Source organism: Mercenaria mercenaria, chromosome 18 (genome assembly GCF_021730395.1).
Source record: "Mercenaria mercenaria strain notata chromosome 18, MADL_Memer_1, whole genome shotgun sequence".
Lineage (NCBI taxonomy): Eukaryota > Metazoa > Mollusca > Bivalvia > Venerida > Veneridae > Mercenaria > Mercenaria mercenaria.
Window position 1 is genome coordinate 49728616 of NC_069378.1, and position 19934 is coordinate 49748549.

The 19934-nt window shown below is 35.2% G+C and overlaps 1 protein-coding gene across 3 annotated transcripts in view; it reads right to left on the bottom strand.

Moving 5' to 3' along the window:
- LOC123537795 (cys-loop ligand-gated ion channel-like) overlaps positions 1-19934 on the bottom strand; it is a 146562-nt gene that overhangs the window by 115622 nt on the left and 11006 nt on the right. For all 3 annotated transcript variants that reach the window (XM_045321617.2, XM_053529554.1, XM_053529555.1), the window contains exon 2: positions 12081-13310. In XM_045321617.2, coding sequence (XP_045177552.2) covers positions 12081-12338 — 258 coding nt within the window. In that variant the 5' untranslated portion in view covers positions 12339-13310. The remainder of the gene's footprint in view (positions 1-12080; positions 13311-19934) is intronic.

Consider the following 19934-nt stretch of genomic DNA (forward strand, 5'->3'; position numbering starts at 1 on the left):
TCCTAAAGGACCAAAAATATAGTGAGAAACGCAACCAGTGTCTGTCGAGTTGAAGATACGCTGGTTGCTGTTTTGCGCCATAGTTCTATTTTGTTAGTGATGAAAGATGACGTCAGAGGTAACTTGTAGGCGTTGCTTAGAAGAAAGTGACGTCTGAGGTATCGTGTAAGCATTCTTTAGAAGAAAGAGTCGTTAGAGGTAACTTGTAAGCTTTATTTAGAAGACAATGACGTCAAAAATAACGTGTAAGCGCTATTTAGAAGAAAGTGAAGTCAGAGGTAACTTGTGTTATTTAGAAGAAAGTTACGTCAGAGGTAGCTTGTAAGTGTTATTTAGTAGAAAGTTACGTCAGAGGTAACTTGTAAGTGTTATTTAGAAAGAAGTGACGTCAGAGGTAACATGTAAGCGTTTTTTGGAAGAAAGTTACGTCAGAGGTAACTTGTAAGCGTTGTTTAGAAGAAAGTGACGTCAGAGGTAACTTGTAAGCGTTATATAGAAGAAAGTGACGTCAGAGGTAACTTGTAAGCGTTATTTAGAAGAAAGTGACGTCAGAGGTAACTTGTAAGCGTTATTTAGAAGAAAGTGACGTCAGAGGTAACTTGTAAGTGTTATTTAGTAGAAAGTGACGTCAGATGTAACTTGTGAGCGTTATCTAGTAGAAAGTGCACGCCTTACACAATGTAAATATGGGAAGCTCCTTCGAGATATCAGGCGTAGACATCAAACAAAAAGCAAACGATATGTGTGGATAATTAACAGCGGATGGTCATTATTAATGAATTACAGAGTATAGACATCACCTCACCCTAGCCTAGAGATTCAGAGGCCGTATATATGTTGACAGGTTTTGTTACTCTTCACATATTCCAAAATGTGTACTGTGTTCTTTTTGTGAAATATTCTTATTACCTTTGCTGAATGCTACATTTATTTCTGCTTTGTTTTTCTGTTGTTGTTGCGTGTGCTTTTTAATCGTTTCAAAACCATATAGCATTGTGTTATTGAAAGTTGTCCAAATTTTAAGTGTAAGATAAACAGCGACAGTTTAGGCCGCCAGTTAGATATGTTTTTCAAAATATATTTAGTTAGCAAATAACTATCAATTCTACATTTATCTATAAACAAACAGTGTTTTGTTGTGCTAAGAGCACACTAAGGCTTTGTTTTGTATAAGGCGAAACATCAAAGAGAACACAGAATTGGTTTAAATGATTTGCAGGATTTACGTAACATAAATACTAAAATTGTTTCACGTAATGCACTAAATCAATTCTTTATAATCCTTTTAATTTTCAAAACAGATGCCAGGTACTGTAAAGTAATATTTAATGACTGATTCTGAAATGCTACTTGGTTTCAGCTTCCATCAGAACAGAAGGCAAACTATCTAGCTTAAGTGTTAGAATGAAAAACAGGCGCACGCACTTTGCTAATGTACGTCACAGTTTTTGTTATACTCTAGTTTACTACCGAGGTGATTTTGACAAGTCTATTAATAGCACATTTGGTTTGATGAAGTCTTCGTGAAAGGTAACGGAAGCGGGACACCCTCACACACCTTTTTTTCTAGCACCGGCAGAAATGTCGAATGACCTCCGTGACCCAGAAAGGATAAGAAATAATAACTACATTATGTACGGACAATCAAACTGCAAGTGTTAGAATAAACAATTATGGACCATATGATATTGTTTTATAACTGTATATAGGAAAGGAGTACATACTTTGCAATTCTTACCATTATGTGTTTTTTATTTTTTTCGGAGATCATGAGATATGAACAGAAATTCTGTGGATTGTGCTAGAAATGCATTGTTTATTGTGAATGGTGCTAGTAATGCATTATTTATCGTGTATTGCACTAGTAATGCATTATTTATCGTGTATTGCACTAGTAATGCATTATTTATCGTGTATTGCACTAGTAATGCATTGTTTATCGTGAATTGCGCTTGTAATGCATTGTTTATCGCGAATAGCGCTAGTAATATTAGGTTATTTAACATTGTTCTGTACAATACGGAGATATATTTGGACGAGTACCCAGCTGAGAAAACCATATTGGACGAGCCGCTAGGCGAGTTCAATATGGTTTTCTCAGCTGGTACGAGTCCAAATATATCTCGTATTGTAACAGTACAAAGTTAATAACCTTTTATTCTATATCTATTTCTCTTACTTATTAATAGTTCGATTAAAAATGTTTCACTGAATATGGTATTCCTGCCTTTTCTAGTTTTTTTCCCAGCTTGGTATGAGTCAATATATATTAACAGATTCATGTTAGACCTTAATAACTTTTAATTCTATATTTTTTCACTTCATACGTAATATACGTAGTTCACTGAATGTTTTTTTTTCTGCGATCATTATTAAAAAAGTATATGGTGCAACCTCCTCCAAAGCCACTTTGGCCGATTTGGTGGTTATAAACTTAGCTAGATTTTATGCCCAACAAAACATTGTCCAGCATAGTTTTGAAATGAAGATCGAATGAAAACTGTTCGACTTAAAAAGCGGACAAGGCGTAATTCCCCGTTTTCGAGTATTCAAGGACTTTCATCAAGGGACTGGTACATATTTGGCTGGTTATCGAAATGGCCGAGAGTAATGCCACGAACATTGTCAGCAAGTTTGGTGAGATCCACGAAAACTGTACTATAACAGCAGACATGTCTTTGGATGCTGACACGCCCGTCGTTGCCATTCATAATCTCTCCATTTTTTCTTACCGTTAAATAAAAACTGCTGAGGTAGCTATTTAGACAGTCAGGGCTGATACCAATTTCTAGGCTTCGTCCGGAACGGCTTCATTACGCGATTTTTCAAATATTCCAACATCTGATGATCCTTTTTACTGTATTTTTAAGGGTTTTTTTTATTATTAACGAACGTTTTAATATCTAAATCAGATAGCATTGTTATCCCTTGAATCGTTTTTGTGTGTTGTAAACATAAGAACTCAAATTAAATCCAGATTTCAAGACGCATAATCAAACTCTGTACATAGAGCGCCTGCTTCATCCGATTTACATTCGGAACATTTTCACGCGTTTCGGGCTTTATCGTATGTTTAACATGGGACTGTTGAACCGTCCAAATACAGAATATAAAGGATTTTTTGTACGCGCGTGCGTCCAAATACAGAAAATACAGGATTTTTGTACGCACGTGCATCCAAATACCGTAATATATTGTACGGCCACGTGTTGCAAATGAACGTTCGCGATTGATAGATAAAATAGGTATAGAATAATGTACTGTTTATTGTGAATTGCGAAAGTAATGGATTGTTTATTTGCGAATCATGTCATATCATTCTTTTCGCGTGAAAAATTATACATTTCGCATCTTTCCGCTTGGTAACAAGGCAGCAAGCTCTATCCTCTAACTTCTAGTTTGTTTAGTTCTTCCCGTTGTTTTCTGGTTTAAGGCAGGCTTGTCCTTTACCTTAGCTGGGGACAGTGCGCCGCTTTTCATGCATTTCAATCTAGTGTTTCATTGAAGGTTTCTTGTAGCAGCCATATGGAAACATCTGCGGATATTTCTTGTTTGAATTTTAGTATTTGTAACATGTGGAAATGCTGAGTGTTGCTCGACCAGGCATACACGGTAACATGCATTTCCACTTTCGTCTATGAACAACCTCTAATCAAATCGAGTCTGCAACATTTGTATACTGTGTCGAGTTGGGCGAACTCTGGAAATATCCACTATCCTTTATTTTGTTTATAAACTGCACCAATTTTGTTGTATTTAACATTAAAATCAGTTTCTCTGTCATTCAGCTTTCCTGACTGAAAATTTGGGACGTCATCTATGTAATATATATAAACTGACTACAAACTAGCGGCACACTATCACTAAGAGTTGTCCCACTTTAATCACTGATTTAACTGTTATCTAATTGTTTTACTTTGTCCTTATAATTTTCGTTTACGTATCCATAAACGAACAATAGCCGTGTTTAGTTTGTGTTCTTGAAGTGTGGGTATACCTATAGAACTATGAAACATTTGAACGAAACCAGACCAGGGCATGTCCTATCTGTAACGATTGCAGAGCATACATATTTCCAACACATAGTCAGCACAGAAGCTGTTTATAACATAAAATAAATATCAAATTATATATGAGTTCAAACAACAATTTTCATCACTTCTGGAAACCCCTCAAATGGAAATAAAATCGGTTTGGTACATAGAATAAGAAAAAGGAAAACTTCTTCAACATGTGCAAAGAAACCAGTATTTGGTCATTCATTTCGGTGCAACAACCATACCCAGTACTCGTGATCATTCTATTTCCGTTAACTTTTCTGATTAAATGTCTATGGAGTACATACAGACTGTGACTCAATTCAGACTTGGAGTGCCGGTATAAATTACAGACTCCGGTATAAATCGCATTCTAGCAATTTGAACGAAAACTATATTATACATGTTTTACGGTGTCACCCCGGTATAGAAGTACTTCCGGGTCGTTATATCCTAGAAAGTAGTTCTTTGAAATTTTGAAGTTCCCAATTTAACGCTATCCCTACTTTGACATGTTATATTCCAAATGTATTTATAGATACTGTGTACATTTTTTGTCAATTCTGATGTCTTTAACAATTGTTTTATGTGTGTTTTTCAGGATTACATTTCTGTGCGGAAGGATTAAAAAACTACACCAGACTGGTGGCCATGACAGATGTCAGTGGAAAATTTAAACATGGACAAGATACTTTGATGTGTAGCAAAACAGTTCATCGTTGATGGTGGTGTTTTTCTGTGATATATTGACTGGGAAAGTATTACTCTTCAGAAATACAGAACTGTCAATGTTACAATTTTGTTGTGAAATTCACAATCCATGTCCAAAAGTGCTTGTTTTACTATACAGCAAAGAAGGAGAAATTGTACCAGGCCGACACCATAGACTGTGACTCAATTCAGACTTGGAGTGCCGGTATAAATTACAGACTCCGGTATATACCGTATTCTAGCAATTTGAACGAAAACTATCTTAAATGTATATATTTTGTAACCATGGTAACACTAACCCTAACCTTTAGTCAGTATATTATAAATATTATACACTAAATGCGTGCAGACATGCAAAAATTTGCATATTTTAGTCGTGCGCTCCAATCGATAGTCACTTCCGGGCATGCGCAGAAGACCGCTCAAACTCTGCAATGAGTTACATCGGTACATATAATTGTATACCATCAAGCAATTACGCGAAAAGGAAACAGCTTTCATTCCGTAGGAGTCACTTTGGGTAAATATATTGCAATAGCTGGTTCTCAGCTTGCTAATGCATATGTATTTGCCCGCACACAAAACAAGGTACAAAGCTTCCATTCGATAGGAAAGTTTCGGATTTTTTCGTTGTTTTCAAACAAAAATCCCTGTCGTATGAGTAATACTGACCCATCGGGACGGACTGGAACATTATTATAGGGAAACAATGTTTTGATCCTTTTTCAATATTTACATTTATTAAACCAGTCTCTAAAATAAAGCCGTCCGGAGTTCAAGCTTCCAGTTAAGAAGACCTCTTTTTTATGTAACCTCTGATGAAAAATAAACACTGCATCTGAGAAAGTCAGTAATACATAACGTTCATAGGTTAGATACTAACTGCATATATTGAAGAACTTTCTGTTCAAAGAGTTCTAAAATAACTATAAGTCAAACATCTACAATTTTCTTAGGGAAATCTTACTATTTGCATTTATAAGTTCAGGTCGTTAAATGTGTACGGAATCAGTCCAACAAATCGTAGCAATAAACTAAATAAAACAAAATGTGGTTTCAGCAATGCAAGGTTGAAAGAGGGAAACGCGTGTAAATGTTAAATGTTAATTACAATATTAACATAATGTTTGATCTGTTATCATAAACATCACTTGTTACGATTTATATCATTGAACACGTTAGATAACCAGGCTTTAGAGCTAACATAATATCAGCGTATTAATCTATTCGTTAACTATCCTGACGTATTTTCCGGGTGTAAACTAGGACCGTTCCAAGAAATAAATGTATATTAATTTGAACCAATTTCCAAAGTACTTTAGCGTTGTTGTAATTAAACAGATATTTAAATCTATCGGACCATTTCCGTCCTGAAATATCTTGACAGTTGGAAAATGTAGTAAGAGCGTTTAGATACGTTACAATTTAAAGTTCAATATGACCGCCCAGGAAACAAATTAGCTGTTAAAACTGACCTAAGTTCTCATCTATCTTTATTTAACATGATACTAGTTCAAACTATACATTAAAATAGGCAAAGTTATTTTCTAAAGATTGTGTGTTACCTTATAATTTTATTTGGACTCATTAGTGACATCTGATATATAATCCCTGTAAATTAAAAAAAATGACTTCCGATGGTGAAAACATTAATGACATCAAACTAAAATAAAACATAAATCGAGGACAAGCAGAGCTGTCAGTGATGCTGTGTACAAGCAGAGCTGTCAGTGATGCCGTGTACAAGAAGAGCTGTCAGTGATGCCGTGATGCCGTGTACAAGAAGAGCTGTCAGAGATGCCGTGTACAAGAAGAGCTGTCAGAGATGCCGTGTACAAGAAGAGCTGTCAGTGATGCCGTATACAAGAAGAGCTGTCAGAGATGCCGTATACAAGAAGAGCTGTCAGAGATGCCGTGTACAAGAAGAGCTGCCAGAGATGCCGTGTACAAGAAGAGCTGTCAGAGATGCCGTGTACAAGAAGAGCTGTCAGAGATGCCGTGTACAAGAAGAGCTGTCAGAGATGCCGTGTACAAGAAGAGCTGTCAGAGATGCCGAGTACAAGAAGAGCTGTCAGAGATGTCGAGTACAAGAAGAGCTGCCAGAGATGCCGTGTACAAGAAGAGCTGCCAGAGATGCCGTGTACAAGAAGAGCTGTCAGAGATGTCAGAGATGCCGTGTACAAGAAGAGCTGCCAGAGATGCCGTGTACAAGAAGAGCTGTCAGAGATGCCGTGTACAAGAAGAGCTGTCAGAGATGTCGAGTACAAGAAGAGCTGCCAGAGATGCCGTGTACAAGAAGAGCTGTCAGAGATGGCGTATGATAACAAACACGTATAATCTTAAATTTGACGACAGCCATTGAGTAATGTTTTGGTTAAAATGAAATTGTATTATAACTTCACAGGAAGGTCTCAGTATCAACAGGACATATTTCATGAATTATTGGTTATGGATCGATATTTTCGCGTATGATTTGGGTAAGTAGTCTATATGAGCCGTGCCATGAGAAAACCAACAAAGTGGGTTTGCGACCAGCATGGATCCAGACCAGCATGCGCATTCGCGCAGTCTGGTCAGGATCCATGCTGTTCGCTAACAGTTTCTCTAATTCCAATAGGCTTTGAAAGCGAACAACATGGATCCTGACCAGACTGCGTTGGTTTTCTCCGCATGGCACGGCTCATATATAGATTTCATTTATATATTTGTTTCAAGGCGTTCCGTCTATAGCATTAGGGAAAGTCTAAGACATTATTGATCGTATTCATTAAAAAAAATCTCTTCTTTTTTTTTATTGTTTTGTAATATTCATTTTGACTGACAGCTACTCATTAATGCATCTGTTACGAATGTGGTCCTACAATGCCTTACTATACATCCCTGATTACGGTACCGACTGTCTCTTTTGCTGTCTTCATATCATTGAACATACGTATTTCAAATATCTTCAGATACATTTTATAATGAGCTGAATAGACAAAGGTTATGTTTTACTGTCACAAATCCTATATATGAGGGTTATATGGTAAATGAACACCAGAAACAGCTTAACATAAGTTACGCCAGAGTAAACGGGAGTACATGTGTATTAAATACATGGCGCCGGATTTCTGTACATTGGCGCAAATATATCATGACATTAGTGATAAATATTGATAATAAAATACATCACATACTTATGTTAGAAAGAAATGGATGTTCTAAGAATGTTCTATAACCGGTCTGATCCTTGGCAACAGCCACTACCATGGTTTCTACGATAGAACTCTCCGATGGTGTTTTGCCTCTGTGCGCGCCCACATCTGTTCCTCTTTTCTTTGTTCTAACTGTTTTACTTTAGCTATGTATTTATATGTAAATGATTTACATTTATACATACACTGCTATAGGATTTCGTTCCAGGGACGTTGTGATAGCCTTGTTTTTCAGTAGAATATGAAAGTTATTACAGGGGCTAAAGATGGAACGACAAGTACAATTCTCCTTATAGTCAGAACGTATTTTCTAATATATTTTTCATGAATCAAATAAACCTGCGTAAAGTAAATCTTAATTACAGTCAATTTATTACCACATAATTTAAATATTAAAAACCACAGTCAGATGAAAATATATAGAATGAAATGTTTCCTGTATACAGACATGAAGTTATGTTCGTAGTAGATTACTCACGAGGCTATTAAAATATTTCGTCATTATATGTTAAACAGCATATAACAGACTTATATATGCATAAACGTTGGATGAACCAAATAAACATTCATAAAATTGAATATAACATTTTGCAACATGTGTAATTACATACGACAGCAATTTTGTTAATATAATACCTTGACTGGCATAAAAATATTCAGAGAATAAGATCTTTAAGTATAATACTAGTGGTGTACATATAGATATTAAATTTCCGAAATACATGTGTACTTTGTATACACATGTTAAGCCAAGTCTGTATTAAGCTGCAAACCAAAAATGACTGTTTAAAACCAGAGTGGCTGCTTAAGAAAAATTCTAATAAATATGCCTGTCTTTAAGCTAGAAAAACGTCATGTTAACGTGAGGTGACGTCAAAGTATTTGTTGCGACCAATCAAGAGCGCTACTATATTTACCTACTGTTTTAGAATAAGGACATATTAGAATTGAAATAATTTATAGCAAAAGAGTGTTTTACGCCCTCATGAAATTATTACGACCGGCGTATAACCGCCCATCGTGCATAAACAGTGTTAAAACACTCTTTTGCTATAAATTATTTCTTAATTAAAACTAGAACAGACTGAAATTGTGTAGTTAGATTACCGGCCGCTTAAGGCAAAATACTGCATAGTACAGCTTACCTCTTAGACAGGTTCAGGTTACAACATGTCTTTGAAAAAAAATCATACAATCTCAAAGTTCTTCTACGCGTGTGGAAACAGATAAATTACCTTTATATAATCTACAAAACTGTGCATACATGTTTTAATTCTTTTGATAAAGGGGACTGGGATATATCCCTACTAATTCGCTTTTATAATACTAGTTCAGAAATTCACCAAACATAAACAATTCTGCAATCAATGGGAAGTAACACATACAACTAAGATATTGCAAATAAAATGATAGTACCACACATGCAACAGCAATTACTTACTCAGAAATAAAAATGAGCCGCACCATGAGAAAACCAACATAGTGTGATTACGACCAGCATGGATCCAGACAAGCCTGCGCATACGCAGGTTTCTGTAACTGCAATAGGCTTTGAAAGCGAGCAACATGGATGCTGACCAGAAAACGTTGGCGAACAGCATGGATCCTGACCAGGCTGGTCTGGATCCATGCTGGTTGCAAAACGCGCTATGTTGGTTTTCCCATGGTACGGCTCAAATATAGTAATATTAGCTATAGACACAGTAAATATGATACAAAGTGTCTCAGTTCTCACTATTAATCTTATCTCTTGACTTGTAAAGTATAATCCGAGATTTCGTTTTTCTTGTGGATATACTGCCTTATAAGTGGAATTTATATTGGATAAATATGTGGCTTTGAAAATGTACCTAACTCATGAACCACGAAAATAATGTCCACAATTTTACAACTTAAATAAAACCGAAACTACTAATGAGTTGTCGTTCTATTATTGATGCTCTGCACACTCCATTTTACTAGGGTGACTATATTTAAACAACAGTACCTCTTGTTCTTTTAATGACAGTGTACCAAAGTAACTCTGGATGTTTAATATAGAACAATCTTCTATCCAGTGAAAACTGTATTCATAACCAAAGGGGTATAAATGAAGTTCGGTTTGTATTGGAAAAGAAATGCAATGTAGCAGTTAGGTAACAAAGTTTAGACATGTGTTCAATGATGTAAAATACTGATACGCTGACATATTGCTGATACAGAGATGAAGTTTGTTTTTACGATTGTGAAAATACATTTTGGCCATAAAATTGATATCATTACAGTCAGATATTTTGAAAATTCAAAACAAGATCCAACTACCCCCCTTCAGAGCCCTTTAGAATCTTGTATAGCGTATATTTGGGTGTTGTTGAATAAAGCCGCAAATTCATCACACACCCTGTATCAAGCAGTAGTTCCAGATATTTTATTTGAGAAAGTATAATTTACCTGGATACACAAATTTCAGAACAGATCATATTTTGAAAATAAACATAGATTTATGAATTCATTGAATGTAGCACTTACGTTATTTGTTAGATCCTCAATGAATAAATATGTAATTACAATCATGTTTTGCTGTAAACCAAAGTAAAAACTAATTGCTTAATATGTCACAACACATTGATTTTTTTCGTTCGTTGTGTCTGATTGAATTTAGTGAATATTATCATTTTCTACAACATTTCAGGAAAATAAACGTTCGCCGAATTTCATATTTCATCTGAGCTTTTACAGTTAGTCATTGGGCAAGTAATATGGACCTGCTCACATCTCAGCAAAACGATAAAGATGTTTGCTGATCAGGTACAAACCTGTTGCACACCCTGCTACACCATCAGTGTAACTACAGTGGTCGTTAAAATATTGCACGTGCCTGTTCAGTGACTGGATCTGCGGACAGGTGTTGTTTATATTCAAATAAAGCACATCGTTGGATCATTTGAGGCACTTATCAGCATAGGCAACATAAATATAAATGAGCCGTGCCATGAGAAAACCAGCATGGTGCATTTGCGACCAGCATGGATCCAGACCAGCCTGCGCATCCGCGCAGTCTTGTCCGGATCCATGATGTTAGCTAACAGTTTCTCTAATTGCAATAAGTTTTGAAAGCGAACAACATGGATTCAGACCAGATTGCGCATATGCGCCGGCTGGACTGGATCCATGCTGATCGCAAATGCAGTATGTTGGTTTTCTCATGGTGCGGCTCAAATGTTTTAGTTTCGCAAGATGGTGCAGTAAAATGATAATATCTAAAAAGATTTCTGGAGATGATTTAAAGACAATGAGAAACTAAGAAACATGCACGTCCGAATACCATGACCACCTGTTAAAGGGCCAATGAAAACTTATTTACGGGGTTACTATGGTAAAATTGTCAGTCCTTATCATAATATTCCATTTAGAAAACTAGATAATGTTTGATGACGTCATATAGAACTTCAGACCGAGTAGAAAATGAGATAGAACATTTCGATGGTAATAAAACAGTCGTTACTGTTTCATTGGTTCAATTACCCTGATGGGTTATCAGCATTATTATTATTGAAGACATTATAGCCGTTAATTCATTTAAGCAGACAGAAACATGTTAAACGTGTCCATTTTTCAGTCGCTGTATCATGTCAACTATGTCCATTTGTCACTCGCCGTATAATGTAAAATATGTCCATTTGTCACTCGCTGTAACATGTCACTTGCCGTATCATATCAAATATGTCTATTTGTCACTCGCTGTAACATGTCACTTGCCGTATCATATCAAATATGTCTATTTGTCACTCGCTGTAACATGTCACTTGCCGTATCATATCAAATATGTCCATTTGTCACTCGCTGTAACATGTCACTTGCCGTATCATATCAAATATGTCTATTTGTCACTCGCCGTATCACTTCAAATTTGCTCATTTTACACTGGCTGTTGCACGTCAAATGTGTCTATTTGTCACTCGCCGTATCATGTCAAATGTGTCTATTTTACTCGCTGTAAAATTATACAGCGAAACAAATTGCAGTAAATACGGATTTTAGACGATTATAGCGCGGAAAAAAAACAACATGCAATCATAATGATACAAATTGTTAAAATAAACTCTATTCTCTTTTTTAGTGAAGTTTTCCGGTTAAAAGGAAAATTTTGAACACTTACCCTAGGATCCTTTTTTGATCGTGTACTTGAAGATGACCTCTTTCTTGGGCGCCTTTTCAGTGACCTTGATAATGTGCTCTCACTCGTGTTGTCATACCCGGCGTTAAGGTATTTTTCTGAGTTGTTGCTACAGCGACGGTTCACTTCCGGTACATCGTTTCGTTGCCGTTTATCCATGGCCATGAAGCTGTACGCTATCGCTGTGGACATTTTATTTGTAATAATCCAGAAACTGCGCACCATGTACGAACCTCGCATTGCGCATATTTTATATTAAAAATACAGTTTTTTGTTCATCAGTCAGATGTACTAAATAAAATTCTTTATTCCTACCAGTACTTAAACTCACAACTGTTTGTTATTTTCATAAGACACTCCACACCAACATTAGTTGATTATTATCATCATTTTATTCCTATTGAACATCAATAATTTGCCTTCTTTTTACCTGAAGAAGAGAGACAGGATTCCTGGTAAAGCAAATAGTTCAAAACAATGTAGTAGTATTACTGTATGTTCTTATTTATTTATAAATATATCTTCACCTGCTCTTGAGCTTTTTGTCTGTAAATCTAACACAGAATCGTAAACAGTTTTTCATGGTATCGAAAATGATAAGTATTCTGGTCTAGATGTATCGAAGAAAAACGAATTGTACTGTTTTCACATTAACATGGATGCTTAATGTACACGTTTTAATATGCAAATTTGGATGCTAATTGAATCAAACTACTACGGTCTCAATCCATGTGAAGTTGAATGAACACCTTCCAAACAAAAGAAAGATACAAATATAAACATTGTAAAGTTTGACTTTGACTGAAATGGCAGACGTTGTTTCTATCAACAGACAATAATTAATGAGACACGGTTTAATCGATCTTGCCGAAAGATTAAAAACAACACTTCGTTTTAATTTCCACACATATTCAAATTCCTTATTCAATGAGTGAAGTGGTATCTCTCTGTACGGGTTAACGATATAGCAATACTATCGCGTTATCAAAATCCATTGAATATTTGAATATTTATGTCGTCAAACATAATATATCTGCACTTTCCCATTGAAACACTCCATTGTACTCATTCCATAATGATGTTAATGTGTCACGAATAATCTATATCACAAAATAAGCACTTCACTGTTTTCCATACATTTTATACTTAGTTATCCAGGTAATGCTGTACAGGTACACGTGCTCTCGGGCATTCTGTGATAATTATCCATTCCTGCAAATATTTAAACAAAATTAAGCATAAACTGCAAAAACAAAGCTCTTATTCAAAATACGTAATATCAATAAATTTCAAATTTCTTTAAACGTGAACGTTGTAAATAATAAAATCTGTAAAAAGATCCTTTGGAAGCAAAGAATGCAACCAAAAAGGAATAATAGCAGACTCGGTTAGTTTGATTGAGTCTGTTCATCAGAGGTAATGAAATGTGCAACACCTCTCACGCACCCTGGGACCGGCTTGAGCGGAGCTCTATTACACATATGTTGAATGGACTCCATGATCCCAAAGGACCAGAAAATATAATAACACTATACTCGGTAAAACTAACACAGTTATTCTACACTTCTTTATTCATTCTGTAAAATCATTGTTAGAATGCATTTATCTATTTTTCGATAAAGTATACTTGTCGTAAAATTCTACGACAGTGGAGCAATTGCCTGGGCAAGGTAAAATACAACAAATCAAGGGCCATAACTCTGCTGAAAATCATTAAACCGGAAAATTTCAACAATATGCACGATGAGGCACAGCACTGATCACTGTATTTTTGTGGAAATCTGTAAAATGATAGAGAAGCGTCCAAAACATAACAAAATTGATAATTCAAGGGCCATAACCCCGCTGAAAATCATTAAACTAAGCATGGCACTGACCACTCATGGGAAGTTTGTTGTAAATCCGCCCGGTGTTGTCGGAGGAGTTACGTTGACAAACTTTGTGACAGACGTACGGATGGGCAGATGGGCAGACAGACGGAAAACCACTAAATGCCTGAGACATAATAAAAACCATTTTTTTATGTTAATACTTGGGGTATTGGATTTGCATTATAATTGTCTAAGTTAACTCAAGCAATCCAACAATTAAGTTCTTTTGGAATCATTTAAATCTGCAGTCTGACCATAATTTAGATACGCTTGTTATCTCGACTTCTCTCGATATTGCATGTTCGGATATAATTCTGTTTTTATCTAATTCAGATTTAATAATTAAAATTCAGAAAATTGCAATGATATAACAGTGTGCTGACTTTTTGCTTGACCCATTTAAAGAAACATTGACGTGAAACAAGATTGTTATAATGAAAAAATCACTTATAGAAAAACCTATGTATAGGTTATAGATCATTTATTGAACTTCTAATGCAATTAAGTTTGCCGAAACGGAGCGTAGCGTACTGAAGGCAAAACTTAATGCATTTAGAAGTTCAATAAGTGATCTATAACCGGCTTATAGTTTAACGCCCCATTTCAGGTCAAAACTGCAAAAAAGCTCTCTCTGAAGTAAACTAACCACGCCTTCTGTTAATTCATTGGCTAGTCTTATCTTCACTCATGGTGGAGAAGTACATGTTTACTACAACTTTATACAAGGTCAATTTAGTGCCAACCTTTAGCAAAGCAGCGGTTGATCCAGTGCTGATTTTAATTTAGTTTATATCATAAATACATCAGTCTTATCGAGTACTTTGTGGTACACGATCTTATATTCTTATTCAATGGAAATATAATATGCAGGTTTAACTCGTAATGATGTAACAGTACAAGTCAAGCAACTACATGTATAAATAAAACAAGACAAAGTAGAATTTAAGTGCACCCTGGTTTATTTTTAGACCAGTAGAGGTAGTGAAAGATACAGAAAGGTCAAACTTGATCTATGAAAGTACAGCTTGCATTAAAATATTTGAGCCGCGCCAGACGTCTGGTCAGGATCTATGCTGTTCGCTTTCAAAGCCTATTGTAATTAGAGAAACTGTTAATAAGCGAACAGCATGGATCCTGACCACACTGTGCGGATGCGCAGGCTGGTCTGGATCCATGCTGGTCGCAAACCCACTATGTTGGTTTTCACATGGCACAGCTCATTTATCTACTTGGTCCGTTTATTAGATCTACATAGACACATTGCTTGTATGCAGTCCCTGCTTTGGTAATTGCTCCGCCTCCTAGAATATGGGAAATCCATAATAGGCGGAACAATGAATACTCATTAATTTTGAACTACTTCATGATTAAGTGGATCAGATTCTTCAGTTATGAAACAATATGAAAATAAGTTGGTTACTTTTTTGAAAATCCCTCGCTTGTCATTGGATAAAAACGATGGTTGAACTATAAGGTGTAGTATATTTCATCATATGGCCAAACATCTTATAGTTTGATGTGCTTAAGTTTGAGATATTTGTCACTGCTTACACACGGCTACTAAACGCTAGCGCCACCACCAAATTGTGGTGATAAGGAAAAGAGCTATCGACATTTCCGTGGTGCAGCTATCGCCCGTTTCTACTTGTAAACAAGTGAGTAAAATTTATATTTTATCTTATATTTTTATTGATAGAACTTTTTTCGAAAATCGGAGAATGTAGTTCCGTGTAACAACACTTTTGCTACAGGTTGGCTGTGATTTCATTAAAATAATATGCAAATTGTGGTGTCAGGAGCTTTTCTTCCGAATCTGACAGTGGCACATTTTCATATCGGCCAGTATTCGAACACCATTCCGATAAATAGACACACTGTAAGAACATACCTGCGCATGCAAATGGTGTAGAAATGATAAATAACTATATACGCACACACCATGAATAATAGAATCTCGGGTTAGAAGAAATATACCAGGAATTTTAAAAGTGGTGGCGCTGTAACTCTAGTGATGGCGCTATACAGTTGTGGTGGCGCTGTTACGGCATTCAATAATACGAACTGCTGATGCATCCGGAACAAAACAAACACCAACATTCTCTAACTGATAATTTTCCTGCAAGGAATTATGTTATTAAAGAAAAAAAAACACGATCATAGTTTTTTTACCTTTATGAAACATTCTCTGTCTAAGAAAAAGGAAGAACAAAATACTCACAGACCCTTGGGACTCTTGTAGTCAAAGTAAATATTTTCCTTTGTTTAGAATATTAATGTAGAATTATTTCTAACCTTTTAAATATTCTACTTAAATACAAACGTAAGGGTACTTTAAATTCAGGTAAAAAAAATACTAGCAATACTCTTATTTCAAACAAAGATTTGTGTCCAGGAAATAATTTGAAGATAGTGTAGAATTTATTTGTTATATTAAGATTCTGAAAGTTACTTCCCTTTGTTTTTATACGTCGTTTGCATGTCATTGTAAACAAAAGACCTTACTTTCATAATTCTTTCTGAAAAGTGAGTACAGTGCATTTTCAATTCCAATCGATTAAATATGATTAATCAATAGAGCTTAGATGTACAATCTGAATCCATATACATGTAGATTATTTTGCGATCATGTAGCTCTAGGTTACTGCATGTATTTTGTTGAGTAACGTAATTTGGGTGTAGTGTGGGATAGGTTGATAACATCGATTATTGTAGAAATTTCCGTGGCTTGCAGACAGACATTTTCATATATCAAAATTGAATATATCAGCTACTAATCATATACAACAGCGCCACCACTACTGTATAGCGCCACCACTTGAGTGATAGCGCCACCACTTTCAAAAAATGTCGTGTTTTAACTTTTTACTGTGATTTTTGTAATTCTTTGGTGTATGGGAATACGTGTAATTCATTTCTACACCATTTGCATGCGTAGGTATGTTCTTACAGTGTGTCTACTCATCGGAATGGTGTTTGAATACTGGCCGATATGAAAATATGCCACTGTCAAATTCGGGAGAAAAGCTCCTGGCACCACAATTTGCATAACATTTTAATGAAACTACAGCCAACCTGTAGTAAAAGTGTTGTTACATGGAACTACATTCTCCGATTTTCAAAAAACGTTCTATCAATGAAAATATAAGATAAAATACAAATTTTACTCACGTGTTTACAAGTAGAAATGGGCGATAGCTGCACCACGGAAATGTCGATAGCTCTTTTCCTTATCACCACAATCTGGTGGTGACGCTAGCGTTTAGTAGCCGTGTTACAGAAAATCCCCTTTTGAAATCAATTGATATATGAAATCATTTGAATTTATTTCATGTGCAAGTAATTATCGATATGATATCTACGTTTTACCTGTTTACACCAAATTAGAAATTTATTCGTGGCATGTTTTGCGTTTAAGTATATTCAGTAAGACGTTTCAGTCTAGGTTATATTGGCAAATGACGTCAGACTATGACGTCACACGAACTAAACGTGCAAAAGTCCCTTCATATGTGTATATTGTTAACAAAATAAATGGTGTCTGGATATCGTATTTCTTAGGTGCCTTCAAGGTTTAAACTCTTGGAAAATATCAACGATAGATGTGCGTTTATTTAACGTATTTACTAGATATAAGACCACTAAAAGAATAATGCTAGCAAGCTATCTCAACAGTGTCATAACCTTCTTAAAAGATAACAAGAAATATCTTTAAAAATGATGGTCGGCGAATTGTAATAAGGAAAGAAGTTTATGAATTTTTCATCTAACATTCATCTTTCATCTAACATTTTTCAAATTGCAAAACTAAACACCGCTCTTTAACAATTTAAATGGTTCTCTTTTAATTTTTCGCAAAGGTTTCGTAGGGTTGCAATTTTGTTTCGTTTATCCTTAGACGAATAATTACAGCAGTAGTTTGATGAAGATTCATGAAGCGGTTCATGAGAAGAGGTCATTAAACGTGTTTATAATTTTAGCTAAATTGGTCCCTATCCCCATTTGTAATAAAATAGCAGGAGACTCTAGTTTTAGCTCTAGCAGCCCCTAAAGGGGTCAAATGTCCCAGCTGAACAAAGTTGGCCACGGGCCTAATAAAGGCGCTACAAATCAAGTTTGACTGGAATACATGAGAAAAAATCAATTAAAGGATTTTTTTATTTATTATTTTTATTTATTTCTAAAATAGGCCAACTGATCCCGCTTTAACAAATGCATATTCGCTATTTATGAATCTTTGGACAATGACATCACACCTATAAAAAAGTGAAGGTCAAGCAAAACATACAATTGTAATTACTTCAATATTTCTGTTTCATAAGCATAGTTTGACAGTAGTCATATCACATAGATAAACTGTATGCAGCGTACCTTCATTTCAGTGCAATGAGATTCAGTCATTATATAGCTTATACATAATAAAATAGATTTCAACTGAGTTCAATATTTGCATACCATACTAAAGAAAAATATTCATATATAATAATTCAGTTAAATAATTTATAACAAATATGTCAAGGCAAACAAGTACTCATTTTAATATGCAATCTGAATAAGTCAGAAAAGCAAGAAACCTTTTCATATACAGACGACAATTGTAACAAGGAAAATATTTTAAAAAGCACTTCTCTACATAAAAGACTCTTATCACACCCTTATTCATGTGATACGCAGACCATATTCAGCTCTTTCTTTAATTGGATATGTGTTGGTATTTGAACAGGTTTTTATCATATTTATTAAACTTACTTATCATTTTGAGATATATCAATATTCTTGCTAAATATACTGAGCCAAAGTTAGCATTAAAACTGTGAACAGCGTCGTTTAGGATAAACGCATTGTCTACATTTCACTCAGCGTAGCACAATCAACAGAGTGAAAGAAATTGACACTCTCGTCCAATCAGGCAGAGTGTTGCATAAATCTTCCATTTTGATAAATTATCTATAATGCGTTATCAAGTAGTTTGATTTGCAAACTGAAGTCACGTGGCATAGGTAACGAAAACGAATTTAGACGGCGTCGCCGAAAAAAAAACCCAGGTAATTAGCCAATGCTTGTAAAATGGAAGCCACTTGAATATATTGCAAATATAATTTGAACTTGATCGATGTTATCTTGTTTCAAAAGAAGACCTCTGCATTATGCAGTCATAAAAGTTAATTGACGCAATTAATTTTAATGTGCCTTTAATAAGGTTTTACAAAACAAACTTTATAACCTCAAAGAAATAATCTAGAGTAGATTATAAGCATTATGGAAGCATATATTCGAAATTGGGATATAAAGAAATTACAATGCAGATATGTTATTAACACTATCATCAAAGAAAGCTCCCTAGTACCGGCCAGAACAGAATACATGGTCCTAAATAACGGGAGAGTATAACGACAAAGTCCTCAAAAGACATCCCAGTCAAAATCTGAAAATTCAGATGATATTCAAGGACAGTTTCCTTTAGATTTCAATTAAACGAAGTATTGCAAATTTATCTAAAACAGAGAAATAAATATAAGTATATACCTTTATTCCCATCCATGCATTACAACTTAAAGCAGTTAAAGAGGCATTTTAGAAATAACTGCTGTGGTTATGAATATTAGGTAATATTGATTTTATGAAGTACCCCACCCATCTGCAATAACATTGTGAATTATTTTTGTTTTACGAATCCCCTGTAAATGTTTTGTTGTTTTTTTTTTGTTTCTGACTTTGAAGTACACATGTTTGGTATTAAACCCCATTTAACCCCATGCTGATTAATTTAATTGTTTTAGAAATATACAGTGCAACCTCTCAAGAGCGGCCCTCTCCACAGCAAAAGCCTCTCCACAACAGCATCATCAAAATTTCCCATAGCTGAAATTTACTATCAATTTAACCTCTACAGAGCAACAACCTCTTAACAGAGGTCAATATCTGCATCTCCTAAAGGGTGTTGCTCTGCAGAGGTTGCACTGTATTT